This window comes from Oreochromis niloticus, linkage group LG3 (genome assembly GCF_001858045.2).
Source record: "Oreochromis niloticus isolate F11D_XX linkage group LG3, O_niloticus_UMD_NMBU, whole genome shotgun sequence".
In the NCBI taxonomy this organism is placed as follows: Eukaryota; Metazoa; Chordata; class Actinopteri; order Cichliformes; family Cichlidae; genus Oreochromis; species Oreochromis niloticus.
Window position 1 is genome coordinate 41,808,685 of NC_031967.2, and position 27,913 is coordinate 41,836,597.

General features: G+C 41.8%; 1 protein-coding gene across 4 annotated transcripts; it reads right to left on the reverse strand.

Moving 5' to 3' along the window:
• Positions 1–4,898: 4,898 nt before the first annotated feature.
• Positions 4,899–26,900, reverse strand: LOC102078834 (zinc finger protein 827). 4 transcript variants are annotated; one of them, XM_025901234.1, is made up of 10 exons: positions 25,977–26,583; positions 25,231–25,351; positions 24,531–25,000; positions 20,626–20,811; positions 18,273–18,953; positions 17,152–17,212; positions 16,989–17,062; positions 12,710–12,764; positions 9,705–9,890; positions 4,899–9,069 (listed from the first exon to the last, which is right to left on the reverse strand). In XM_025901234.1, the coding sequence occupies exons 3-10, from the start codon at positions 24,727–24,729 to the stop codon at positions 8,388–8,390; spliced, it is 2,124 nt and encodes a 707-aa protein (XP_025757019.1). In that variant the 5' UTR covers positions 24,730–25,000; positions 25,231–25,351; positions 25,977–26,583; the 3' UTR covers positions 4,899–8,387. The 4 variants fall into 4 exon arrangements, with proteins under 4 accessions (XP_025757019.1, XP_019218985.1, XP_019218986.1 ...); XM_019363440.2 differs by having other exon boundaries at positions 25,218–25,351; XM_019363441.2 differs by lacking the exons at positions 25,231–25,351; positions 25,977–26,583 and adding an exon at positions 26,591–26,900 and having other exon boundaries at positions 24,531–24,732.
• Positions 26,901–27,913: the final 1,013 nt, after the last annotated feature.

Genomic DNA, 27,913 nt, shown 5'->3' on the forward strand with positions numbered 1-27,913 from the left:
AATATTTGTGAATTGTTCTTTTTATTGTATTTTTACTTATTTATTATTTTATTTTTGCAACACAGAATCTTATCAAGTTTTATTAAAACCAAAGCATCTTATTTTCTCTATTAACTAAAACAAGGTTGTTAAAATAAAAATAAAGTGGAAAAAGAGGCAGTTTAAATTTACAAACAGCGGCATCTTTCATTATAGAAAATAAAATCAAGAATTTAAAGAGTCAAACAAGAAGATTTTGTGAACTGAACCAAACGTAAAATGTGCAGATCTCAGCAGCTCAGCGTAGTCTTAATAAAGTATATAGAAATAGCAGGAAGCGCCTCAGTCACTTGACAATTTCTTTTCTCTCTCTCAGTCCTTTCGAGTCCCTCTTTCACTTTTCCAACCCTCAGCGGTTCTTCATCTCTTCCTGTGACTCGCTGCAGTATCGATTTTCACTCCAGTAGAGCGCTCGGAGAGAGGCTGCATGTTGACTGGCACTCTGTTCATGACTGTGCCTGCAGATCTCCCTTCCAGCCCAAGGATGCCTCTTATTTAGGCATGCATTCATTTAAGATCCCTGTTAACAATAAGCATTCTAGTTAACGCTGATGACAGTGCATGCTGTAGATGCTCAACTCCACCAGTCAGCGGGGGGGGGGGGGGGGGGGCACCACATCCCAACCGCTTGAACTTAGCAGGAATCCCGGTTAGTACATTACACCCTTGCATATTTACCGTTAGGAGTCTATCCCATCAATCACCGGGTTAGAGGCAGTACAAACTGGGCAAGTCTAACACAGAAATACAGACAACCATTCACACTCACATTCACACCTATGGGCAATCTAGAATCACCACTAACATGTCTTTGGACTGTGGGAAGAAGCCAGAGTACCCGGAGAGAACCCATGCAAACATGGGGAGAACATGCAAACTCCACACAGAAAGGCCACATGGTCAAGTGGAACTCACAACCTTCGTGCTGTGAGGCAAAAGTACTTTTGAAAATATACATTTTTGAAAATGGTCCATCAACCCACTTTCAAGCCTTTTTGTTTCCACACTGAAATGTTCAAACTTTGCACCATAAAACTTTCATGCAAAGAAAAAGGAGATGGTTGAGCAGAAAACTAGCTGGTTTGAAACCACAGCCAAGGCTTTAGTACCAAAAACAGCAGTTCAGTTCACCTAACAGCCACTTGAGGCTGCCTGGAACAGTGAGTCACTCCCCACTGACTCTCATGTTAAGATGTGTAACTTTAGAGCAGAATAAACATGTTTACAGCCTGACATGAAGAACAGTTTTGGTCTCAGTGGATACTTCATAAAACTGTGCAGGTGATTCATATTTTTATAGCACTTCTAATGCATTGTGTGACTAATATTATGGCTTGTCAGAGAGCAGAGTCTTTATCTGTGATATTTCCTGAATGTCTTTATGTTATTTTCATGTGTTTTCTCAGCATATTTCAGACAGACATTAATTAAGTTAAAGGCAACTACAATAACCTTTGAAAAAATGTAAAATTTCTTTTTGTATTTGCACAATTTAACTCTATATTTCACCAGCAGGGTGCAGCATTTCAACGCTGTGCTGCTTTTTAAAAACTTTTTATCAACCCCAAAATATGGGAAATGTACTTGTTTCAGCAGCATAAGGGTTGTCTTTCACTATTACATGAAAAAAAAACATTAGCAACTGAACAAACAGAATATCTGAGCCTATAATGACAGCGACACATCTTGTAACCTTAAAGCTGGCTATTTATGATATTTAATATGTTAAGTTTGCATTTTTTGATGCACTATCAACGTGTTTTTGTTGCATTTATGAAGTTATAGAAGTGAAATAAAGTAAATTGCTTACTTTTAATTTAATTTTAATTTTAAATACTAACACAACAATGGTAAACTGAAGGAAAAATAAACATCTGTTTGCATGTTTAAGCAGACGACTTGTCCATCAGGCCAGAATCTGTGTCCGCCGTCTATGCTTTCACTTCACCTTTGACCCCTGATGTTGTGATACATGAAAGGTACAGCCTGGCCTTGGCTCAGCTTCAGCTGATATCTCTACGGCCCAACCACAGACACCTCGGAGTTATTTCTACACATTCTGCTGACAGATTTAGTCCATTTAAAAGATCTCAAGTCATTTTAAAAACATTCATTAGCACTGTGCCTTTAAATGATTATTCAGTGCTAGTATTCGTCCACATGTGAACATTTTCTGCCTCTGTGAAAGTGTGAGGCGTCCTTGGCAGCCTGACTGCACCTCTAACTGACACGCTTCTCCTCCTCCTCTTCTTCCTCTCCTCTAATGCCATTTACTCAAATCTAATAATGACCTCTGTGTGAGTGCGGCCTTCACGCTTCTCCGCGATTCGCCGAGGCCAGAGCGGCTCCCGGCCAATAGAGGGGCCGCCCGCTTGCCGCTATGGAGACCTACAACATGCCAGGTAACCGTGGCAACCAGTGAGGAGGGGACAGGACCTGTGGCGATTGACACTTATCCTCCCACTCGCCTGGTGAGTGTGGTGTGTGACCTTCATCCCTGTGAAAACTCTGCCTCTCCCTCTCTGCGGAGCCAATCTGACAGAGTTTATATTTCAGCTTCATGAAATTTTATTTATTTATTTTTAATTTGATCCAGGCGCCACGCTGAATCCCTGCCCCAGTTAACAGGTTCGGCTTCCTCTGTAACATGATCTTCCTCTCACGTGAGGAAGGAAGACACGAGGGCAGAGGCGAGTCAGATGAAATTAAGCTTCATTGATCATGGCAGCAGCAAACGGTGGCAGGATAGGGCAGAGAGAAAGGAAAAAAAGAGGCAAAGATGAGCTCAGGGTGTCGTTGTATTTTACGCTGCTTTGTGTGAAATTTAACTGTTGAAGCAGACCCAATCTGCTCGCTGAGTGATGAGGTATCGACCCCGTTTCTGGGTCCAAGCGTCCCCTGATGAGGTTCCTGCCTTCTTGACGTGCTGCAGTGCTTTACAAACACATTATGTAACCCTAATGTAGGTGAATGTTCCTCACTGAGAAGCGCTGGTGAACGTGATCTTGGGCCTGACTTCCCTTCAACAAGCTGCCGGATCAGAGCTCGATTATAAAGGACACCTGTTGGCCTTCATTCACTCCCTAAAGGTTTGAGGGAAGAGAGCCCAACATGTACGCATGGCATCTGTAATGTGAGCTGGTCACACAGAAACATAGATGTTTCACTGCTTCCTTTATCTTTCCAGATACACTGCATTACTGTGGAGGTCAGTGAGTGCAGTGACTCATTGTCATGTTCGAGAAACCGCTTTTAAATGATTTGCCACATGGTGTGTTACCCTGCTGGCAGCAGCCATCAGAAGATGGGTACACTGTGGCCATAAAGGAACAGACACAGTCAGCAACAATAGCCAGGTAGGCTGTGGTGTTTAAATGATGCTCAGTTTGCGCTAAGGAGCACAAGGTGTATCCAGAAAACTGGTGATTATATTACATTACCAGTCTGAACTGTTAATACCAGACAGGATGGATCCATGATTTTATGGCGTTTACATCAAATTTTAACCAAATGCTAAAGCAGAAACTGAGACTCAGACCAGGCAACACTTTTGCAGTCTTCTATTGTTCAATTTTGGTGAGCCAATATGAACTTTAGCCTCACTTTCCTGCTCTTACGTTGCAGGAGAGGGACCTGTTGTGGTCTTCTGCTACTGTATCCCATCTGCTTCATGTTTGACATGTTGTGCCCAAAGCGACTTCCATCATGGTTCTATTATAAAAACACGAACAGACACAAATGGAGGCTACAATCCTGACTGCTCATTGCTGCCTCTGCTACCTGTTGAAGTTCTGGCTCTGGCTGCTAGACTGAAGTCTGCATGCACTAAAGTTTGTCATCACTCTGGGTTGTTTGCTAACTTTGTGTTAGCATGCTGTCTGTGGTGATGTTTGCAAAGAGCCAAAGTTGTGTTAGCAGCATAATGTGATTGTTTCTGTCCTGGGTGCAGTTTTGCATTTCACCATCACGCTCTCGTCCTTTCGTGCAATGAAAATAAAGGTAATGTCGATATCTCTGCTGCAGACCGGCCCACAATTTTCCTCCTCCCACACATGAAGTGAAATCACCTCAATGTAGCTCAAGTGTGCAGTTGTTTTTTCTTTCCATCCACCCAACCTGCAGATAAATGAAGAACCTTAACACAAGTAACAACATCACTGCAAACATATTATTGAATTTCGTTCAGTAATACACCACATTACTGAAAAATGTAGTGATCACAGTAGCCACTGTGCTTCTGCACACCTTGGTTGTAATGCATGATTCTCTTACTTACCTTGTCTTCAAATCAGCTCAAAGCAGTCTGGCCATTTACCCCTGACTGACAATCACTTTTGTGAGTTTAATTGTTTCCCGCAATGATAAATGGCATGGTGAGTGCTTCCACCAGGTCATAAAATAATTCAAACTGTGGAAAATATAATAAAAACATCATGTGCAATGAAATTTGGCTCTGATTTGGAGTATAAAGAAGTCATTGTGTGCCCAGACTTTCTACAGGAAAGTCTTAATTTTTAAGCAAAATGTTATTATTTTATGAATAAAATAAGCTTTCCGTGTCATAACTGATAAAAATCAAAGATAAGATTTTGATTGAATCCTGGAATCTGCAAGACATTTCACCCACTGTGAGGCCGCTGTGGCTATGCTATAATCAAAGTAGGGAAAGATAGAACGGACAATCACCAAATAATCATAGTGGGCATTATTCTTCCTTTAAAAAGAATTTTTAAATTAGCTTAGGTTGTGTTGTGTGTTTGGTGATACAACTTTGGGTTTTCAATGCCGTTCCCTGCATCTGCAGGAAAGAAAGATGCTCCGTCTTTAAAGTTTAATAAATAATACTCATTAAAAAAACATATTTTTGACACTTTATTGAGCAGCTAACCCTGCCCCATACCAGTCGTGGATCAGCTGTTAGTACTGGATAATTTAACAAAAACTGGATCCCCTGGACTGAAGCTGCAGAGTAATTATTTGGCTGTGGGTTTCGACTTTTCCTTCAGCGACATTACAAAACAAACCAACAGTTAAAGTGTTTAAAAAAGGCTAAAGTGTTCTAAACTGACGTTTCTTCTGTCTACATATAGTGCAACCTTAAATTAAGACATTTCAGACTCGCAGGAGCCCCATGTAGTCATGTAAACACAAATACATTATCAATATACAACACAAATATTAGAAGTATCATCACTGTCCTCCAGAAACCACGAATAACCCCAAAAATCCTCCAATATTGAAGTGGAAGCAGCAGACTGAAGGATGGTAACTTTAAATAATTCATGCAACCAGTCAAATAAAATAAAGTGTTCTCATCAAATGTGAGTATTTGTGAGCTTTCTGCAGTAATAAAATCCCAAAGTCAGACAAAACAAGTGAAGATGGTCTCTCAGAAAATATAGACTTTACGATTAGATTGACTAAGACAATTAGCAGCAGATTATAAAAGTATACTTCGGCTGCAACGGTTCAAAATGCTTTCACTCACAGTTGTAGATGACCTCAGAGAGTAAAACACCAATGATTTAAACCTTGTGTGGTCCTCTGAACTGGTCTGTTGGAAATAGCTCCTCATTTGTTGGCTGGATGGATTTGCATGGAGCATTAGACTTGATGCAAACATGCTGATGACTTTAACCAAATTCAGGATAAAATAATAATAATAATAATAAAGCTAGCAACATTTTCATCAGCTCAGCTAGATGCTCTGTTTAATGTTAAATGGCAAATGTTAGCATGTTTACACAATAAGCTGAGGACTGTTAGCTTTGCTGTGTGTTTTCTGCTATCTATTAAATAATAACAAGCTAACAAGCTGAATTTATGACAATTCCCACTAGCTTCAGCTAAACCTATAATATCAGCCATTGCTTTAATTTGTGTTAATTAGCAATAAAAACTAATGAAATTTCCATCTGCCTCAGTTGCCATGAGCATTTTTTTGTTTTCATTAGCCAGTGTTAGCATGCTAATACCCTAAAGTAATGTCACATTCCAGTTAATTCAGAACTGTGGAGTGAAGTCATTCCGGAGTTAGTGTGTTTCAGTACTAAAGTCAGAAAAGCACGACAAACAGGATTTGTTTTGCTTCTTAGCAAAGCAGAGTCATTCATGTCATCACTAGCAACACAGCACAATGTTTGGTCTTTGTGCTTAAAAATGTAGCTGCAGCACGTTCACGGACAGAGCGTGCTCACTGCTCTGTGTTTGGCTTATTTAGCAAGTCAGCAGTGGCACAGATTGAAAGTATTACAGTTTCACTACTATTTCCATTCACTGCCACCATTTTTGATTGTTATATAGGGGTTTCTCCCACTTTATCAGCTGGAACTCCAAGTTGAGGGGCTGTTTGAGATGAACATTCCAACAGGGAATTCTGAAAGTTCGACTTAATCTGGAATGCACCATAATTATATTCTCATCAGCTTCAGTGGAAATTACCATGTTAGCACCCTAAAGTAATGTCATTTCAAACCCCCTCAGGAATATTGCGTGTGATTAGTACTAACTTACAAAGATACTAAAATGCTACAGATATCCCTTTTGGCCTATACAAAACAGAAAGGTTACCACGAAACACAAAAAACTAAAGACATTCTCAATCCCAGTAGCATCAATAGCTTATTTTTATGGTGAATCCAGTTAACTCAGAAGTCGGTTGTCAATGCTGGGAGTGATGTCACTTGTCATTTGAATGTATTCCAGTAATAAAGTCAAAAAAGCAAGTGATACCAGGACTAGTTTTGCTTCTAAGCAAAGTAGAGCCATTCGTGCATCACTATTAACACGGTGCAACGGTTGTGTTGTCGCACAAAACGCCCCTGCAACACATTTGAGGCTAGAGTCAGTCACAGATACACAACAGTGGTGGAACGAATGAAAGTTTTACAGTTTTATTACTATTTCCATTCGGAGCCACCATTTGGGATTGAGAAGTTGGAGTTGGTGGGGCTGGTCTGACTTTTCTGTTGGAAATCCAACTTGAGAGGGCGGTTCAATTCCAACTGGGAACTTGGAAATCCCGACTTCAACTGGAATGCATCACTCGTGCAAATTAGCATGATAAACTGATAATATCCCATCAGCCTAAGTGGTGATTTCTTTTAGTACAAATTAGCAAAGATTAGCATGTTCACATGCCACAGCAAGATATGGCCAACATTATCCATGCTAAAAATCAGCACAAGGCATTCCCATCAGCCTCACTTGTATATTGTGTTTAGTGCTAAACAGCATGTTAAACTAACACCCTTCTCATCAATTTAAGCGGCAATATTTGTTGTGATAATTTGCAAATATTAGCGCAGTAACAATCTAAGTTAAAGACATATATATATATATATATATATATATATATATATATATATATATATATATATATGAAACCCTTAGCTGAACTGCATCTTTTTAGTATTAAATCGCCATCATCATGCTAAAAACCTAGACTAAAGACATTTATACCAAGTAAAGAAAAAAGTCTCAGCAGCAATAAGCAAATAATACAACAATAAAACTAAAGACATTCCCATTAGCCTCAGCGGTTAATTTGCAAAAATTAACATATTAGCATACCAAACTAAGGACATTCTCAGTAATAACAGCAGTTTGTTCTCGCTGCCACTAATTAGCAAAAGTTAGCATGTTCAAATAACAAAATAAGAACATAGAATACAATTAGCATTATACCTGCTATATTAGCATTGTACTGTGGACCTGTTAGCATGCTGAACTCAAAGTAAACAGTTACATAAACCTTCATATAGATATAGGCTTAAAGAGCTGCTAGAAATGCTGTCAACTCTTATTTTCTTCCTTTAATCATGTTCTTTTGAAGTCACCTGCTTTTTTTAAAAAATGTCTAAAAAACACATTGTGTTTTAAAAGAAAAACAAACTATCTCACCCTCAACATTATTTCATCATCTCAATAAATGATCCTTACTTCACAGCATCTCGTGTTTCTGATTAGAACAATTTATAATAAAATGAGACTTTTTAAGTTCAAGGTTTCTGGAGGACAAGAGAGACAGGCAATAAATATGTCACACGGTTAAATAGCTAAGAGTTCAGTGATTATATGACAGGCTAAAGCAGGCAGGAATGCAGCAAAAATCACGAGCATGATGCAAAAGTTGAATAAATTCAAAAACGTTCCTTATCGGTGTGTTTTCAGTGCTGTTTGACATTCTCATACATAGTGCTGAGTGACAGTACCTTGGATACATTACAGAGCTTTACATCCATCGCTTTAAGAGTCCAGAGGATGGATAGAAGAGAAAAGGAAGAAGAGGAAGAGGAGAAATTAGAAGAGAAGGAGAGGAAGAGAGGAGGACCAAAAGCAGGGAGGCTTTACAAAGAAGTTGTCAGGCCGAGGTAACCAAGAAAAGAGTGTTTGGTAGAGAAAGAGGAAGAGGAAGAGGAGGAAGATGAAGGAGAACGCTGTTTCAGAGAGATGAGGGTCGTGATCGGGAGGAGAGGAGACAAATCCCTCCATCCGGCACGGTCGGACAGCGATGGGTGAAGAAGAAGAGGAGGAGGAGGAACAGAGGAGGAGGATGCAGCGGTGTGAGCGCTTGGCGGTGTGTGCAGCCGCTGGACGTGCTTGTTCGAGCGCTGATTGTCTGCATGCACATATGACCGGTGTGTGTGCACGTCGGCGGGCGTGTCCGCCGCGCCACCGTTGAAGAAGTGCGCAGCGTGTTTGACCTTGCAATGCAGGCGCAGACTGTCTCGCCGCTTGGCGCTGTAGGGGCAGAGGTCACAGGTGAAAGGTCGCTCCCCCGTGTGAACGCGCACGTGCTCCACCAGCTTGTTGGCTGTCCGGGTCAGGTGGCCGCACCGGTCGCAGCGGTACTGGTTGCCCTGGCGATGACCCTGGAAGTGAACCAGCAGCTCCTGTTGCCCTGGAAACGACCTCTGGCAGATGCGGCAGCGATGCTCTGAGGTGCTTGTCTCCGGCTGGGTTGCCGTGGCAACTGCCGGAGCACCGCTGCTGGAGGTGGAAGCTGTAGCAGGGAGGGTAACAGGGCATCTGGGAGTCAGGAAAGGTAGAGGGAGGAGTTAATGACCCACACATTACACGAGGATGCTGACAGAAAGCACACTCACCTGCATGTAACAGTTAGGGACCATCAACAAATTACTTTGAATCCATTCAATGAATAATTTAAATGTATCAATAAAAGCTCTACCTGTGTGTCTTCACAATCTTACTGGTTAGTTCAGTTCACTTCTTCATATCAGAGTTTATACTCTGTTTCCACAGTAACTGAATGGAAAAAAGATTAGAAACTGATTCTCCTCAGCCTCAACTTTCACCTCAAAGCTTTTATTTTACGTTTAAAGTACATTTTATAAGATGTTTTTTGCACTTATTTAATAATTCATACACCGAAAACTTTTTGCAAGGTCATATTAATGCCTCAAAGGAGTACTGTCAGGCTGCAGACATAATTATTTTTACTATTGATACCTTAGTTTGTTTGTAAAAAGATTGTCCAAAAGATGAAATATCATTATCGTCACTTGTCATATAAGATTTGGGGTTGTTTCACTTAAAAACAATGAAAAATCAAAGTAAATTTTAATCTAACGATGTAATCATGTGCTGACACGTGGATGTGTGGTCATGTATCCGGGAGGGTTGTTAGGGATCCCTACACCTACCTCACTTCTACTGCGTCGCCCTGAATGTGCGTGCCGACGTGAGCCCTCATCTCTGCCTCCTGATTGGTCGAGTGGTCGCACACGCAGCAGTGCAGCGAGAAGGATCTGTGCTCCCATTGGCGGTGTTCGGTCATGTGACTCTGGAAAAGAGCCTGTCCCTCGGTCTCAAAGCCGCACACGTGACACCTGGAAGGCGAGGACACGACAAAAGCATGTAACACATAAATGACGGTAACAGATATTTGTCTATGAATCTCCAAGCGGTCAAAACGGGACCCACTGCAGGAGAGGACAGCAGCCAATCAGGTGCAGGTTTTGTTTTTTCTAGCGTGCTCTTTGAACTTGTCTAAACTGGAACGGTTGGTGCTTTATATTCTTCTTCACTGTCCATTTTTAAGTCACCTCTTAAAACCCACCTCTTCATCGGTTATGTATGGTAGCGGTCCCCAACCTTTTTTGTGCCACGGACCGGCTTAATGTCAGACAATATTTTCACGGACCGGCCTTTAAGGTGTCGCAGACAAATACAACAAAATAAAATGATACGCCCAAGACTGTGGAATTTTGTAAATGTAATAATAAAAGCAAATTCACTGTGTAATTGTGTAACTTTATTAGCAGCGTCCTCCTGAAATGCGCCAACAACATTCAGAGTAACATCCTCCTCTCTGCCCCTTAATGCTCTGTGGTCGCTATGGTAACATGTAAACATTTCTTTCAAAGTAAGACAACAACTACAACACGGGAAAAGAATTGAAGTTGTAATTATGCTTGTAATGTACTTTTGTTTTAAAATATATATGTATTATTATTAGTTTATTTATTTTTTAAATTTTATTTTATTATATTTTTGCATTTTTATTCCATCTTTAATCTCAAGCACTTTGTTCAGCTGTTGTTTGAAGTGTTTTATGGATAAAGCTGGTTTGGCTTTATATACAAGCTTCAGATCTTAGAGGGTTTAGGAAGTGAGACATAACACCAGGAAAAGATTTCATTTCTCACTGTTAGCATGAAGAGAAGGTGGAATACATGCCAGCTGGAGATAAACGAGGTTCACTATGATTTGGTTATGTAACAATGAGTGATTAGCTTGATTAGGGGACACAGGTAGACAGATATCAGGTGAACAATATTAACAGTTACCTGGTTCTTCAATTCTTTAAACAAACTCACAGAATGGAGCCACAAAGAAACGCTTTCACAACAAGCGGCGACAACTTCTGCCTGACCTCGTTTGTTTTTCCGTGTCCTCTTAAAACCCACCTCTTCATCGCTGTTTCAGTGTTTCATATGTGGAATTACTTCTGGGAGACAGGTGCTCCTGGTTTTGGAAGTTTTATGATGGTTCTCTAAGAGAGAGGCGCTCAAAACCACAAGTCCCGTCACAAAAAGAGTAACGGGAGGACAAAAGTGTTTGGGCCTGAAACGGGATGGGAAACTCTCCAGGCTGACACCTCACAGTGGATGGTGTCTTTAAGGTAGAAAGCTGAGAGAAAAACGACATTTTTCATTAAACGTAAACTGCAACTGTGAAAAAATGACCAAAAAACCCATCCGGGACGTCAAAGTGCTGATTCAGTCCACCACCATGAAGCATGGCTGAGAGCTGGCGCTCCGAAGTACGCTCGGGTTTAACTCTGTCAGATGATTTCTCATAAAAGTGCGGTAGTTCACAAGTTTTGTAAAAACGATGCAATAAATCGCTCCCAAAAGTCGCAGCATGCTACTCCTGATCGAGTCACACATCCTGATGTAAGAGTTGACGCAAAACTGTGGACCAAGATTCACAGCTCAAAATCACAACAGAAGAAGAAGAAGAAGCAGGATGCCGAGAACAATAGTATTCAATGCTTTTCACACTCTCGGTAACGGTTTTGTTAGTTTATAATGAAGCCATTTTTATATTAAAAGCATCTTTTTGAGTTGTTAGTGTGAGCGTAAGGTTTATTTTGTAGATGGAGTCAGCCCACTCTCACCAAAAACACTTTTATAGGCAATTTTTTATTAGAATTTGGATTTCTTCAAATTGCAATTTCAATTTTAAGTGCCAAATCACAACAACAGGTGCTTTATTTTGTGAAGTAAAGGCAATATAAAAGGACTCAATTAGTTTAATACACTATAAATAGTATGTGTGTTAGCCTGCTTTCAGTATACAGAGGGTACTTCATTCTCGAGTCACTTTCTGATCAAAGCCTTATTGCACACCACCAGCACGTACACTCACTAAGAAGTATTTGTGTCGTTTTACACACTCGAGTTCCTGCAGATCACAGACACACTCCATTTTAATCCACCATAATTTTCTCCATGAAAATTGCCTCCAAGATGCCGTGGTTGTGTCTCCAAAATGGAGCCGAGCATGGATAAAAACTTTAAAAATTCAGTGCTTTGAAATCTTTGTACTAATTTCTTTCTGCTAATGAAAAAAAACATAAATCTCCCAGCGGTTTGTTACACACTTCCAGAAAGTTGATGTTCAAAGACGCCTTCGCTGGCAGAATACACTGAGATGGAGAACCCAGCAGAGCTTCAGCTACACAGGAAGATAAGCGGGGACTTCAGTCTCTCCACAAGGCCAGAAAACAACAGCTCGAAAGCTTTACTGCTGGATAAAACGCTGTGACATTTAGGATCAGCGCTCACAGAGCTATAAACAAGAGTGAGTCCCAAAACAGGCTGAAACTCAAAGATTAGAGATAGCTATATAGAGTCAGCGAGGGAGTGCACCATCTTAAAGGAGGTCCTCACAGATATAGGAGTAAAGGTGTGTGTGTGTGTGTGTGTGTGCTTGTTTAAGCATCTTTGTGAGGACCAAAACATGCCACTATACCTGTGGGGACCAAGTGTCTGTCTTAACAAATTTCAAGTGTTTTTGAGCTCAAATTTGGTTTTAGAGTGAGGTTACAATTAGGGTATAGTCATAGTAAGGGGCTAGGTAAAGCGTTATGTCAATTCAATGTCCTCACTAAGACGTGAAAACGTGTGTGTGTGTGTGTTACCTGAAAAAGTAAGAGCAACCTGTGGTTTGGTGTCTGCTGAGGCTGGTTTGGGTTTCTGTGAGGAAAAAGAAGAGCGTTCGTTTATTATTCTGCATGATTTTTGCTTTTTATACACAGCAGAGCTTCTTAATGATGAGCCCCTCTGGAAGCTATTATTGCTAAACCTCTGTGTGACTGTAGCCTGTGTCAGCGCACTTCACCACCATCTTTATTATTATAGACCCAAAGGGCACTCCGGTAGCAGCATGCATCCATAACGCAGACAAAGGCAGCATGCAGTCATTAAAAAGTAATAATAATAGCAATAATAATAATAATAATGATACAGAGACAATGCAGGCAAACTGAACACACACATTCAGTGAGAGTGTTTACTGAGAGCTGTCAGTGGAGGAGATCAAAAGTGTTTGTGGTGGCTGAGAGCCAGCCAGGCAGAACACAGAGGGTGATAATCAGATCCAAATAACGTCACGAGCTCAGACTTCATTTTTGGTCGAGCCCCTTAATGAGTTCAAGTTTTAAACTTTTGTTATGATGGTCATAAAAAAAGTTTAAAAACAAAAAACCCCTCAGAGGTTGCAGTTCCTCAAATGGCCACTTGAGGCTGCCTCAATTCCCATAGATTCATGTTAGAAATAAACACGTTTATTGCATCATAAGAAAAAATGCTTCTTATTAAGGCTTAAACTTAAATACGCCCACCTGATCTCATGCAAGCAGCTAGCTGTCTGCAATGACTTGTGATTTTTATAAATTGTTAGCCAATGAGCACACAGTTTAATGGTTTCATAATCTTGCATTTTGGTATGACAGGATTTACCCAAAAAACTTCATCTTCTATTAAACCACTCAAAATAAGAGAAAAGCTTTGACAGAGGTCCGATCAGAGAACCAGTTTTGAAACCACAGCTATCGCCATCTGCTGGCCTCCAGGCAGAATGCAGGTTTATTTTTCCGAGCCCAGAGCTACGTCTATCCTTTTAAACAGTCACTGCTTCACCCCCACTAACTTAAATAACTAAACTAGATTTCTGGTTTCTAAATGGAGTTATCTGACAAATAATACGGCCAGCTCTGTGGTTACTTGTAACCGGTGGTTACTTGGAGACTTTTTTTTTTGTAAAATTCTAGTATTTTTTGTCTGGATTTTAGCACTAATGAGCAGGGAATATAAACCGAGCTAAAAGGATTAGCAAACATCTAAGTAATCCTGGCTCTTGGTGACGCCAAAACGCCAAACTCAAGGCTTCAAAACAGGTCCACAAACCAGCGTGTGAGAGAATTAGCTATGATGATCCTTAAAATCCAGTCTGTCTAACAGAGAAACCATGAACATGTGGTCTACAGTTGGACAAAAGAATTTCTCAGTAGTTTATAGCTTACTCCAATCGACGGAGCTACCTTCATATTTTTAAAATACTGGAAGACTAGTGCCATCACAGCTCCACATCTCAGTCATTAGAAGTTGAAGTTGTTACAGACTCTTAGATAAACTTTATCATTCTCCACCTCTGAAGTAGAAATTCAGGTAAACAAGCTTTTGCACAAAACAGTGTTTTTACATCTGGACTCAAGATTTCAATTAAAATGAAAATAAAAATCTGTTACTAATGTACTGATACACAAATAAAAGCATGAACACTTTTTATCCTGATATGCAATCAAAGGTGTCACCACCTAATCCCAAAATAAACACCTTTCATCGTTAAACTTCATCGCTTTTGATTTGAATGGTGAATAATTGACCGTCAGCTCATTATCAGCATCTCCAATTCAAATACTCACAAAATCTGACTTCAAATATAAAATCTGGTGATGGTCTCTATAACCAATCAATAATATTCACATAGTCTGTCAGAAACACTGAATAAGTGCATATCAAACACATAAAGTTTCCCCTTGTTTCATTAATCTTTAATAGAAACAACAGTGACCATCACTTAAAAGTGACACTTTATATTTGGAAGCTTTGTTTTTAGAGTCATGCCTCAGACTCTCTGACTAGGGAAGGTATTTAGAGTCAGACTAATGCATTAAAAATTCATAACATCACTGGGCTTATCTGTAAATGCTGAAGTGTGCGCTGTTAAAAAGGCAGCTGCAGGTTTGGGAGCTCACATCCTTGTACCTGACATCCTTCCTGCTGCGCCAGTGTTCATTGTAAATTTAGCTGGATCACTATTTCAGCCGTCAGCTCCTTTAATCCTTCCACTCTGACTGACAGTGTCAGTTTCCATCACTGCAAATTACCCCGAGACTGGCAGGCAAACACATCAATGACAACAACCCATAACGCCGTGACTCATTAATAAAAAAAGAAAAACACCTCCAGGAGACGGTTAATAATCAAAGAGCTATGCCTCCTCGAGCTGCAGAGCATCCTCGCAGAGTTTCTGTATTTTCATGTAAACACTGTGACACTCATGCAAATCTTAACCTGTGTATGCGAACCAGGTTATTATGTCAGTGTGATTAATTAACAGAAAACTACAAAATAAAGTCAAAAAACATGTATTCTTAAATTATGTAATGAAACTTGTTTTAGTGCCTTAAATTTACCCGGTAGTTGTAGTGCCTAACTTAACCAAGCTGTGTTTTCAATAGCTAAGCCTGACCAAGATGCATGTTTTCAATTTTCTATGTCAGATATCCAAATAAAGAGAGAGTTTACATCAGGGGTCTCGAACTCCAGGCCTCGAGGGCCGGTGTCCTGCAGGTTTTAGACATCACCCTGGGTCTACACACGTGAATCAAATGATTAGTTCATTATCAGGACTCTGGAGAACTTCCTGACATGTTCAGGAGGTAATTTAGACATTTAAATCAGCTGTGTTGGATCAAGGACACATCTAAAACCTGCAGGACACCGGCCCTCGAGGCCTGGAGTTCGAGACCCCTGACCTAGACTAAAGCCTTGATCATAATTTCGCCATCCGTAAGTCCGCTACGGGACTCCAGTTCCACTGGAGCCAAGTTTTTGTGACTGCGTGGACTCATCTGTGGATAATTTGCATTACAATGCACCAACTACACCAGCAGCCTTCAAGCAGACTTCAGAGGTAAAACAGGAATGACTGCCGCTCTGGCGTGTCTCCTGGTTTTTGTGTCTGCATGTGGTAGGACTTGACTTAAGCGGCCAAAGAAGTGCAGGAGACAGATGCTGTCCAGTGTAGCAAGTGATTTATTCACCATTTTGTGACCCAAACAATATTTACAAAAATAAATAAGAAAATCAACTCCATAATTAACTCAGTTCAAATAAACATAACTGAACTTAAATCAACAGAAATTAAGGTCAAACTGCACACAGCTGCACTGACCTGAACCTCAAACTCTCAAACACCTGAGTTCTTCTGCTTAAATAGTCGACTTAACCAAACAATGGGCGTTTCTCAATATGCGTACTTGTGCGTACTTGCGTTCTCGTGTACTCGTGATACGTCATCAGTCGGAGACCGAGTACTGTTCCAATTCGAAGTACGCATCAAGCCGAGAACGCGAAAAAGTCCCGGATGTGTTCTCGCTCCGCCCGTTTTATCGAGCATGCATCGGTGTGGACTTGGTACAGCTAAATATCCCAGAATGCATTTCGTCCAAAACTCAACAGCGGACTCCTGGCACAACGTTTTCAACCACCACCACCACCCCATGAACCCAGAAGCTATAAAGCAGGAAGTAAAACTACATTTCCTCCTTTTGTTTCAGGAAGACAGGTAGGTGAGGTAAGTTTAAACAATACAAATTAACAGTTGAAGTAAATAACATGCTAACTTAACAAACTTGTAGGAATTGATTTAAACCAAGATGTTATATTATATAATCTGTAAAAGTGCAAAACATAAACAAACCCGGGATAGTAGATGTTTGCCTATTGCAGACTACATATGAAATATGGTTAAATCAAAACAAGAATGTTAGCTAAGAATATGGACAAATGGTGTTCTCACCCACTTTGTCACACTGCATCAGGAGTGGGGTATAATCAAGGTTGAAACTTTTCTCGGCCTCTACGAATAGTGAGACCTTGCTAACAGAGATGCTAACCTCAAAAAATCGATTACACTGTGCATACAAATGTAAAACTCTGTTTCTTCACAGCTCTAAAAGTAAGACCGTTTCGCCTTGTTTCTGATCCCTCTCTCAGCTGAGCCTGCAGAAGTCATCTGCAGCATTTAGAAGCCTGAATGGTATGCATATGCTGCAGTGCATGGATAAAAATGTCTGGGCTTGTTGTTAAATGCTGTTGGAAATGAAATGTGAAAAAATGAAAGTGCATTACCAAGTGGAGGTGTTTGGGAGCTGATCACTGCTGGGGAAGAGTGGTGCTGGTCCTCGTTGCCCTTCAAAACAGGACTACACAGAGAGTAACACGCACACACCATCATGACTGAGGTCAGAGGTCGAAGTATTCCACTGATTGATGGATGGAAGTGTGCACTTACCTGCTTCTGATGGGTGGAGTCATCCTGTCCACCAGCTGACTGTTGGATTTACCGACCCTCTCTGCAGACAAGAGACAGAAAAAGAAACGCATTCGAGTAAAAACCGAAAAAACTGATGCAACCTGTGTGTTTGGCTAAAACCCAAACAGTGGACAATGTGCATTTTTCTCTCTGCAGCTACCTCCACCTCTGAGGCTGCACGTCTCTGATTCGCAGGGGTTCTTATCTCTTGTTTCCTAAAGTCTGGGTCTGTTCTCTCTGCACCAGCCCGTTGGCTCACACAGCTGCTTATTCCTGTTTAAAGGAAGTCAGCTGATGCCATGTGCTCTCTTACAGGCAATCATCGGGTTTTTCACTATATTACTGTAAGGTCCTGACCTTTGTGTGAAGCGCCCTGAGATTATTGAAGCGAATAATAGACAATGTTAACTTGGTCCTTTCCAGGGTCAAATCTTTAAATAAAAGAGCTAAATTGTTAAATTAATTGATAAATAGTGTATATATAAAGTACTTTTTTGGGAGGGGGAAAAAAAAAAATACTGATGGCTGCCAGTGGTGTCCCTCAGCCAGTGCTACCCCTGGCACACCCACCCAGTAGGGTGACGACAATATCTGAGGTTAAAAGTAACATTTCCGAACACAAAGTCGACATTTTTTGAGTAAAAGCTCGGACGTTCTCTGAGGTTAAACTTGCAAATTTACCAGAAAAAACCTCCAAAGACCTGCACAAAACTGAGCATATAAATATTTGCAGGGACAAAAAACTAATATCTCTGAAATTTGACTCTCAAATATTCAAGAAAGATTGTGTTTTTCTGTTTGTTTGTTTGTTTGTTTGTTTTTTACAGCTTTATGTATTCTCAGATTTGATGTTTCGGCGTCAAGGAGCAACTCTGACCAGTAAAAACATGACAATCAACTTTAAGGCTAGTCTACGATAATCTTAAGATATTGTGTTAAGTAAAACTAACAGAAAGTAGTTGCCTTAATTATGACTAAACTAAGTGGCCTAATAATAAAAAGACTGATAAACTGGAAGGCTATTAAAGACAAATGTTGATGTTCTAAAGTGTGAATCATTTAAAGCTCCTCTAGTTGAGGATGAAAAACTGTTTGGTTACCTGACAGTTGGTGCAGCAGCGTCGACGCCAGGTTCACTGACATGTCCTGCCACAGCACTGCTCTGAGGCACTGGTCAGCCATCTTGGCTCCAGAGGTAAATTGGTCTTCCATTTTGGCTCCAAAGAAGAGCTGCTCCTCCGTCTTCACCCCGGAGAAAACCTGGTTCTCCATCTTGGCCCCTGAAGCAAACTGGTCCTCCGTTTTGACTCCAGAGAGAAACTTGTTGGTTACCTTGACTCCAGAGAAAGGCCGCTCGGCAAACTTCGCTTTAAAGAGAACCTGGTCCTCAATCTTGGCTCCAGTTAGAAGGTGGTCCGACATCTTGGGTCCAGAGACATTCTCCATGTTCACTTGAAAGTGAAACTGTTTGGCTCCAGAGACTGCACTGTCTGCCATTGCGGAACCAGGTGGGCATCCTTCAGCACAGAACTTGCCTTCTATATTAAGGCCAAAGAGACACCGGTCCGCCATTTTGGCTCTGGGGTGCAACTCCTCAGCCACTTTGTTCCCGGTGAGGCCCCGATCTTCTGTTTTAACACTGAAGATGTGGTGATTGACCATTTTTGGGACAGGCGGAGTAACTTCTTCTGTTACTACTTGACTCTGAGCTACTGTGTCGACTTCCATTGGCTCTTCTTCTTCTTTGAGCCTCACCACATGGCCATTCACTTCCTGACGCTCTGTAATTGGGAAGAAATAATAATAAATGATTAGAAGCAGTGTGTGAAAGTTCATTTAAAGCTAAAGAAGGTAACATGTTTTGACCTCAACTAACAAAATACCCCAAAACAAACAAACAAAAAAACCAGGTCTCGGACCGGTACCGGTCCGTGAGTCATTTGGTACCGGGCCGCGAGAGTTGAGGCTCAGGTGTGAAATGTATGGTTTTCAGGGTTTTTATCGGTTTTCAGCGTTATTTTGTTATCGTTTTTATCGTTAACTCGGTTTTCCTGGGTCTTTTCACATGTGTTATGAATAAATCTTCTTTTTTTCGGTACCGGTACTAGTTTTATTTTGTTGTATTTATCCGCGACACCTTAAAGGCCGGTCCATGAAAATATTGTCGGGCATAAACTGGTCCGTGAGGCAAAAAAGGTTGGGGACTGCTGACTTACAGTACTGTGCAAAAGTGTTGAAGCACCACTCTTTTCTCCATATATTTGCCTCGAAGTCAGACTTTCTTATATTTTGTGGTGTTGAACAGTAGTGTTCCAGGCTGCCTGAAGGTCTTTCAAAGTGTTTTTTTGTACATTGGTTGTGTTTACACTCATTTTCTATCCAGTCCTTGTTCCTTACCATTTTCAGAAGCATTTTTTGTTTTGTTTTTTTGTTCAGCCACTTAACTCTGACCTGTGAATCATTCAAGCACCTAACTCGAAGGATGAACCAGTGCTGTGCCTATACTAAACAGACAATGTGGCAAATAACCATTTTTAATAAGTATCTTTAGGCACTTTGCTACCAGCAGCCTGTTGCAAGACCACACAATGATTTGTTCCCATTTTTAATTGAATCTATGAAAAATCGTAAAGACAACACAGTTTGGCAGGCATAACAGAGAACCTTTGCACAAACAAGATCATTCCCAAAGAGTTTTGAGCTAAAACCTTGGCATGTCTAGACATGGTGTGCAGTGTATCCTTAAACAAATCTGGGAAATCTGGAAAAGAAAAGAAATGGCAGGCTTATCTGAAAGTCATGTCCTTAAGAAACAGCAAAGACCTGACACAGGACTCGAGAGATGCACTTGGACCTTCAGTCGATTGATCTACTGTTCACTGAAGCACCATCAGAAATGGTCTCAGTGTCAACGTGGATCTCAAGAAGACATTTTTGAGAAACAGAGAAAAGCTGAGGCATGCCAAACTACATAAGAACTGTACTGAAAATCAGTGGCACTGTGTGTAATGAAATCATTAATCAAAATTTTACAGCTTCATGTGTCAGCATGACAACAATCCCAAAACACTGCCAATGCAGTCAAAGCATACTTGAATAAAAAACACAATATGGAATATTCTCAGTCATGGATTGGCCTCCTTAGAGCTCAGACCAGAACAAAAAGAAGAAACGTCCAAAGGAGAGCTTTGAATGTCCTGCAGAACTATTCCTGAAGACTACTTCAAGAAATGATAAGAAAACTGCCTAAAAGAGTTTAAAGAGTAACTGTGGTCATACCACAGTTCTTAGAATTGTACAAACTCTGTTACTGACTTATACTGTATAGCTGTGTATGTTTGCTCATGTTCCAGTAACTCACTGCATCCATTTCCCTACAAAACATAAGGACTGGCTCAAGACACAGTTTTACACAGTGCTGTATCTCTCATCACCGTTTTGGCGAACACGTACCCGCTAGCTTCCGGAGCAGATCTGAAGCTAGCGTGTCCGTAGCGGCATTGCCGTCAGGCGTGTGCGTGAGGGACGGTGGCTCGGGACTCGCCCCGGGGCTGTCCGGCGAGAGAGCGACGCCTGGCTCATCCTGCTGCTCCGCTTCCTCTCGGCTCCCAGGATGCATCTGGGCCTTCTGGGTGGCCTCTGGAGAGAGAGGGAGTGATTTGATTCAAGTTAACTGTAAACAGATTACAGTAGAGGTCAAATTGCAGCCTGATAACCGCACTCAAGCCTTCATGAGAGCGCACAGGCTCCTGCAACACATGCCCGAAAGTACGCGGACACCTACACGCTCACGTCTCTTCATTTCCCGCAAATAAAACCTGCAGCAGGAATTCACTGCAATGGGAGTTAAACCCAAAGTAATAGTATTCAGAACCGGAGAGTGACATATTACCCTGTTTTAAAGTCCTAATACTGGATGCTTGTTTTTTTATTGATTTTAAAAATCTTGTACTTCATGTTCTTGCTGCCGCCCACTTGCTTCAGATCTGTGAATGACGATGGTCTCTGAGGTCTTCTGGGCTTTCAGTTGCTCCAAAGAGCACGACAAAAACCAGAGGTGAAGCAGCTTCTGGTGTTTACGCCTCAGTCTGCCTAAGGAGAGCCGTGAAAGAAACTTAAAACCTGACTGTTTATTCTGCTTATGTTGCCTCTTACTGATTTTATTTGTCTTTATTACTGTCATTATCATTATTCTTTTTCCAGCATTTTCATTTCCAGAGTTCCTTGGTGTTGGCTTTTAGCCATCGCTCCTTGGATGTTGAATGCTACCGTTCTGTCAAGGCCAAAATGTTTTCCTCTGCCTCACAGCTGTTTTATTTTTTTGTATTAAATTAAATAAAATAACGGCAAAATCATCTTCATTATTTTAGTTCTATGATTTCAGAAGTACAACATGACATGCTGTTATTGTATTAAAAAGGCAAAGTCAAAGTACCAAATAATCATAAAAAGCCTGCAGGGTACTCACATGTGGTAAAAGAATATAATTATTTGCACCTATTAGTGATGCTGATGGGCTAATTTATACCTTACAGGCTGTGCCACCACTGTTATAAGGCTCAGATATGGTCTGCGGCTGAATACTGATTTTTTTTAGGTCAAACATCCTTTTTTAATAACAAAGTTTTCTGATCTCTGAAGTGGCTCTACATCAGTATGCTTTCTGATTGGTGTGTTTGAGTATGCACCAATAGCCTTAGCAGACCTTGAAAACTCAGGGCGAGACAGCCTCGTCCTTCTTTTTATTTTTCATTTTAAATCTGAACTGAGTGGAAGATAGTGGAAAACACATTCAGTCTTAGATGGAGGCACAGTATACTGCTTTGTACTGAAAATGACTGAAACATCCTGTGGAATAACCCATGTATTATATCCATAATTACATGTGTTTCATGGATGTGGAGAAGGCATCCAACTGTGCCCCTCGTCATTTCCCGTAGGGGGGTGTATCAGGAGTATGGGATATCACGTCTTGTTGTTGCAGGCTATTCTGTCCCTGTACAAACACAGTGAAAGGTGGGTTCGCATCCAGATCACCTCTCTGCTCAATTGGGCTCATCGAATGAGCTGAACCAGCTGGGTGGTTTGCACCCAGATGTGAAGTGGAGGGAATGAGAGCAGCACCTCCAAGTTTGAGGATGTGATTCCCAGCAGGAAAGGGGTGAACTGCCCAATCCCAGTGATGTAGACACTGAATACAGTGTGAAAGGGAAGATTGATTGAATTAGGCTTCAACTCTCACGTATGGCCACAAGCTGTGTGGAGTGACCAACAGAATGAGCTATCTGCATGGGGAGTCTGGGCACTCCCTTAAAGAGAGGGTGAGGAGCTCAGTCATTTGGGAGCTCCTCCACATCGACATCTGACCAGGATGCCTCCTGGGTGCCTTAAGGGTGAGGTGTTTCAGGTATGTCTATAGAGAGGGGACACACAGCTGTCTAGGAAACCCTGGAGATTCTCCACTAAATTCCCAAAAGCTTTTGCTCGACTTCCTTCACACACACATGAACTTGAGTCACATCCGTTCTTAATCCACAGGGTTTAACATGAAGTCAGCCAACTCTTTGTAGGTATCACAGCTTCAAGTCTTCTGGGAAAGCTTTCCACAAGGTTTAGGAGTGTTTATGGGAATTTCTGACCTTTTTTCCAGAAGCGTTTCTGCGAGGTCAGACACTGATGTTCGAACAAGAAGACCTGACTCACAGTCTGCGCTCTAATTCATCCCAAAGGCGTTCTGTCATGTTGAGAGCAGGGCTCAGTGCAGGCCAGTCAAGTTCTTCCAAAACCAAACCCAGTCATCCATGTTTTTATGGACCTTGCTTTGTGCACTGGTATGCAGTCATGTTGGAACAGGAAGGGGTCATCCCCAAAAGTGTTCCCACAAAATTGGGAGCATTAAATTTTCCAATATGCCTTGGTGTGCTAAAGCATTAAGAATTCCTTTCACTGGAAATAAGGGTTCAACTCATTAGACATGTACCGTTCTCCTGGCAACCGCCAAACCCAGACTCGTCTGTTGGATTGCCAGACGGAGAAACGTGGTTCGTCACCACAGGGAACACGTCTCAGCTGCTCTCTGCGCACTCTTCTTGAGCTTATCTGATGGTCATGTGAAGTTTGGAGGTCAGTAGTGATACCTTCTGCAGAAAGTTGGTGATCTCTGGGCATTAGGCACCTCAGCACATTTCCACTCCCAAAGCGTAACATATTACAGTATGTGACAAATCGTAGGTATGTTACGCTTTCTGCCACCCAACATGTTCCTGTGTTATGCGTTCGGAAAAAGGAGGAAACATGAGAACCATTTGGACTCAATTTGCACATGTACATTTATTTCACTTTAATCTCTTTGGAAAACACTATCTAACACCATTAAGGTTGTGGTTAAGGTTAGGCATAAGGTTATGTTTAGGGTTAGGATTAAGAATAGGGTTAGGGTTAGGGCTGGAATACACAGCTGGAACGTCAGTTATGGCCGGGAGCGTCATTCTATTGGATTTCATCCACAACCCGGCGGGTATCATAGGAATGCGGAAGGTTACCTTTCACGTTCCCATGGAACGCCTCGGGACTTGACAAGTTGTCAGTATGTTACACGTTAGGAATGAGAACGGGCTGCTCATTACCACCCTGGATTTCACTGAGCTCCTGAGAGCGACCCATTCTTTCACAAATGTTTGTAGAAACAATCTCCATGCCTAGGTGCTTGTGTTTATACACCTGTGGCCATGGAAGTGACTGGAACACCTGAATTCAATGATTTGGATGTGGGATTGAACATATTTGGTGATTTAGTGTATGAGCTGGTTTGGCTTGTGAACACGTCTGTGTCCCACCAGAACAGGTGGAGTTGGTGGCCGGGAAGAAGGAGGTAGGTTTACTTATTAAGCTTGTCATTGTATTATGTTTAGATTTTTCTTTATTAAGCCTTTCACTTTGGGATAAACACCATGCAAGTTATCATATATATTCTTTTATTTTTGGCCATTCTTTGCCTTCCTTAGGTAAGACAGTGTAGGGAGTGACAGGAACGTGGACGACACACAGGAAATGGGCTTGTTGTTAATTTATTCTTGTATTACTGTATTATTCTTGTGTAATAAATTATTGTTTCACTCCACCCACGCAACTCCATTTCCCACGACAGGACAGTAGAAAGATCTGTCCACATACTTTTGCAGTGTTTGTGAGCACAAATTAGCATCCACAAAATGACATAAACAAGATGATATTCTAGACATTAGGGGTGGAGCTAACCATCCTTTTCATTATTACATAATCTGCAAATCAATTGATTGATTAGTCATTAGGCGGCAGCTCTAGAGCCCACTGTGCATGTGTGTGTGTGTGTGTGTTACCTGACAGCCTGATGAGGAGGTCAGACGCCATCTTGGTGCTGACATCGGGGCTGAAAAGAGAGGTGGCTGCTGGGAAGGGGCTCGAACCTGCGGCTTGTGCGTCATCAACTGTGTGTGTCTTTGTGTGTGTGTTTGCAGGGTGTGCGTGTCGTTTGGCTGCATCAGAGTGAGGCTGCAACACACTCGACCCACGCTTCATTTTCTTTTTCCGCGTGTGTGTGAAAAAAATAAGAAGGAGAGAGAAAGAGAGACACAAAGAGAGAGACAGTGAAAAAGGGAGTCAAAACTCAGAAGAGAGGAGGGCAAGAGAGGAGGAAGAGGAGGAAGAGGAGGAGGAGGAGGAGGAAGGCAGTGGTGCTAAAATAAGATGAGTGTGTTCTTCAACATATGGACGTGAGCAGAGCATCGTAGAGAGAGGAAACGAGGGAGGATTTGATCTTCAGAGCGAGCTGTTGCTGGCTCTCGTTGACCTGAAAGAGAGAGGAGGGGAGACGAACGGAGGGGAACGGGTGAGAGAGGGGGAGGAAGAGGAAGCAGCGAGGATGAAGGGCGAGAGAGGACAGGGGAGAGGAAGATAAAGGGAGGAGGAGGAGAAGAAAAAAACGGAACAAAGTGAATCTGTGAATTAATAAATTATTGAATGGATAAGGCACAATAATAAGGGGATAAATCATCATCTGTTATCACCATAGTAACGGACCCTGCCTCGTCACCTCCTGCCCTGACCTTCCTGCCGAAAAAAATAATCGTCAATTGTGATCAGTGATCGTCAATAACTACTCCACCCGCCACCGGCTGTTAGCCCTGGTCACTCTTTGGCCCTGAAGGGAAAGAAATTAACATATCAGACTGCATCCTAGGGAAGTACTTTAATTTGAAGGTTAACAATAAACAGATAAACAAATAAAAAAGTAAATAATAAATTAAAAAATTTAATAAATAAAAAATAGCAATCTATTAGCCTCCACTGTAGGAATGTAATTTAAATAAAGAGCAATGAAAAAGTAAAATAAATTATTTAAAAATGAACATGCCTGTGTCTGTAGGAATTTCAATGAAAAAAAAGAACCCATCAGGCTCTCTGGAAGAACATACTAATTTAAACCTTAAAATTAAATGAACATGATTGTTGTTGAAATAACTATTTTGAACAATGAATCATATATTTTATTTTAAAAATGTCAAAAAAACCCTGAAAATTTTATCCACAAATCAAAATATTTTAGCGTCATAATGCTTCAAAACCACATCAAAATAACTGAAATAATTAATAATTCTTATTTTTACAGCAATTATATAATATTAGTAATTTTAAAAATCCAATTCAATTCACAGCTTCATTTTTTTTTATATTTAGGTCCTTGTTAATTAAAAAAATTGCACTAAATAATTTTATTAATAAATTAAATGTAGCTGGCAGGCTCTTCATTGCCTCGGTTCACTCACTACCCCCGTCGACCCCGTTTCGCTCTGCCTCCTGCCTCCGTCTCTAAGCGACACCGCGCGGGCTGCTGCTGCCGCCGCATCCGGCAGGGGAGCGACAATCACCGGGCACCAGTTTCTCCACAACACCCCCTCCCCTTCCCCTCACGTCCCCCTCGGTGTCGGTCGGTCGGTCGGAGTCAGAGCCCCCGGAGCCCCGCTGTTAGCTAGTTACCTCCCTCCTCCTCCTCCTCTTGTACTCCCCCCCCCCGCAACATGGCTGAACGGCACTCCGACTCCCCGCCACACCGAGTCAGAAAGTCATCACGCCATTTAGAGCCGCCTAACTGCCAATTTAGACATTTTTAACGGTTTTCCCTCGCGCTGCCTTCAGTTATGGGGAACAAGGGCAGGTGTCAAGAGTCCAACGGCCCCCCCACACACACCTCCTCCCTCCCTCCTCCCTCTCCTATCGCTCTCCTGCAACATGGCTGAACGGTAACCCGACCTCACGAGACCTCAAAAGTCATTTTCACGGGTCAGTTGCCATCGATACCCAGGCACGGCTAGCACCAATCCGCCCCGGGACACCACGGTTCTCTCTCAGCTTCCCATCTCCTCTTCCCTCCGTGACTTACCGGCACCAGGGGGGGCAGGTGGTGGTGGTGGTGCAGTCCGGGGCATAGCCTATATATAGACTGAAGATCTGCTCCATGTTAAATTCCCTCTCCTCTTTCCCGTGGTCACATCATCCCCCCCGCGGTTTCCTCATCCAGAGATGTGAAAGTTAAAATTACAAAATGACAACAGCGAGGAGACGATCCGTCTGTTCCCCGAGCCCGAGGATGACGGGTCGGTCACCGAGCAGGGCAGATGGAGGTTTCCGCCTCCTCCTCCTGCTCTCTCTCTCCCTCTCTCTTTCTGTGTGTGTGTGTCTGTGTGTGAGGGAGATGCAGCGTGCGTCTGCACAGGGCACATAACATGTTAACAGCCTCCATCAGCACGAACCATGAGGAGAAACCTGCATCTTGGAGGACATGATCCTTCAGCTGCTCCACTGTCTCACTGAATACTGATCTAACAGACCTGTTTCCACATACTGCATCAGGTTGGCTGCATGCAGTATTAGCAGTAACTTTTTCCCAGCTCAGATTACACACCGATAGCTAAACTGCTGGCACCAATACCAATAGTGCTAATGTTTGCAAAGGAAGATGAACTTTTAGGTTGTTATTTCAACATTTTGGGTTTCAGATTATTATTTAAAATGTTTTAGTTTTCATTTATTATCTCAACATTTCAAGATATTAGTTAGGTGTGTCCGAATTTAGACGTATAGTAATTTGGATTTTTTTTTTCTTTTACATACCTAACCTACAATTTTGGCAAGTCTACGTGGCCATAACTGTTTAGCCACATGTTTTTGCAGTAACCTAACTACTAACCACGTGACATTAACTTATGCACCATTTTGGACCTGTGACACTGGGCTGCCATAGACCACCGCTGGTTGCTAGGGAAAAAATTTGCAATCCCTGACTGGTTGGTGAGTGGTTGATGCCAGTTGGTGTGAAACTGACTGCTAAAGCTCCAGAGTGGTCAGTGACCCTTCTGGAAACTGCTGGTCACGAGGAAAAAAGCTGACTGCTTTGGTCGGAAGCAGATCGCTGCTGGTGCTTGTAGTTTGCATGGAAGACCTGTCTGCAAACACTTGGCAACTCCTCTCCGAGTGGTGGTGAAACTGTGAAGTGTGTGATACAGGCAAGAAAGTAAAACCATTTGCTTACAGTGTGTTGGCTATAGCGCCAGGCACAACATTTACTTTGAAGATGTACCACCTCCAGTTTTTGTTTGTTTAAGATAAGATTAGCTAAGATAAGATATTTATTGTCACTGTTACCAGAACAATGAAACACAGTTTGGCATCTCTCCATTTGCAGCTGTAGGTTTTTACATTCAAC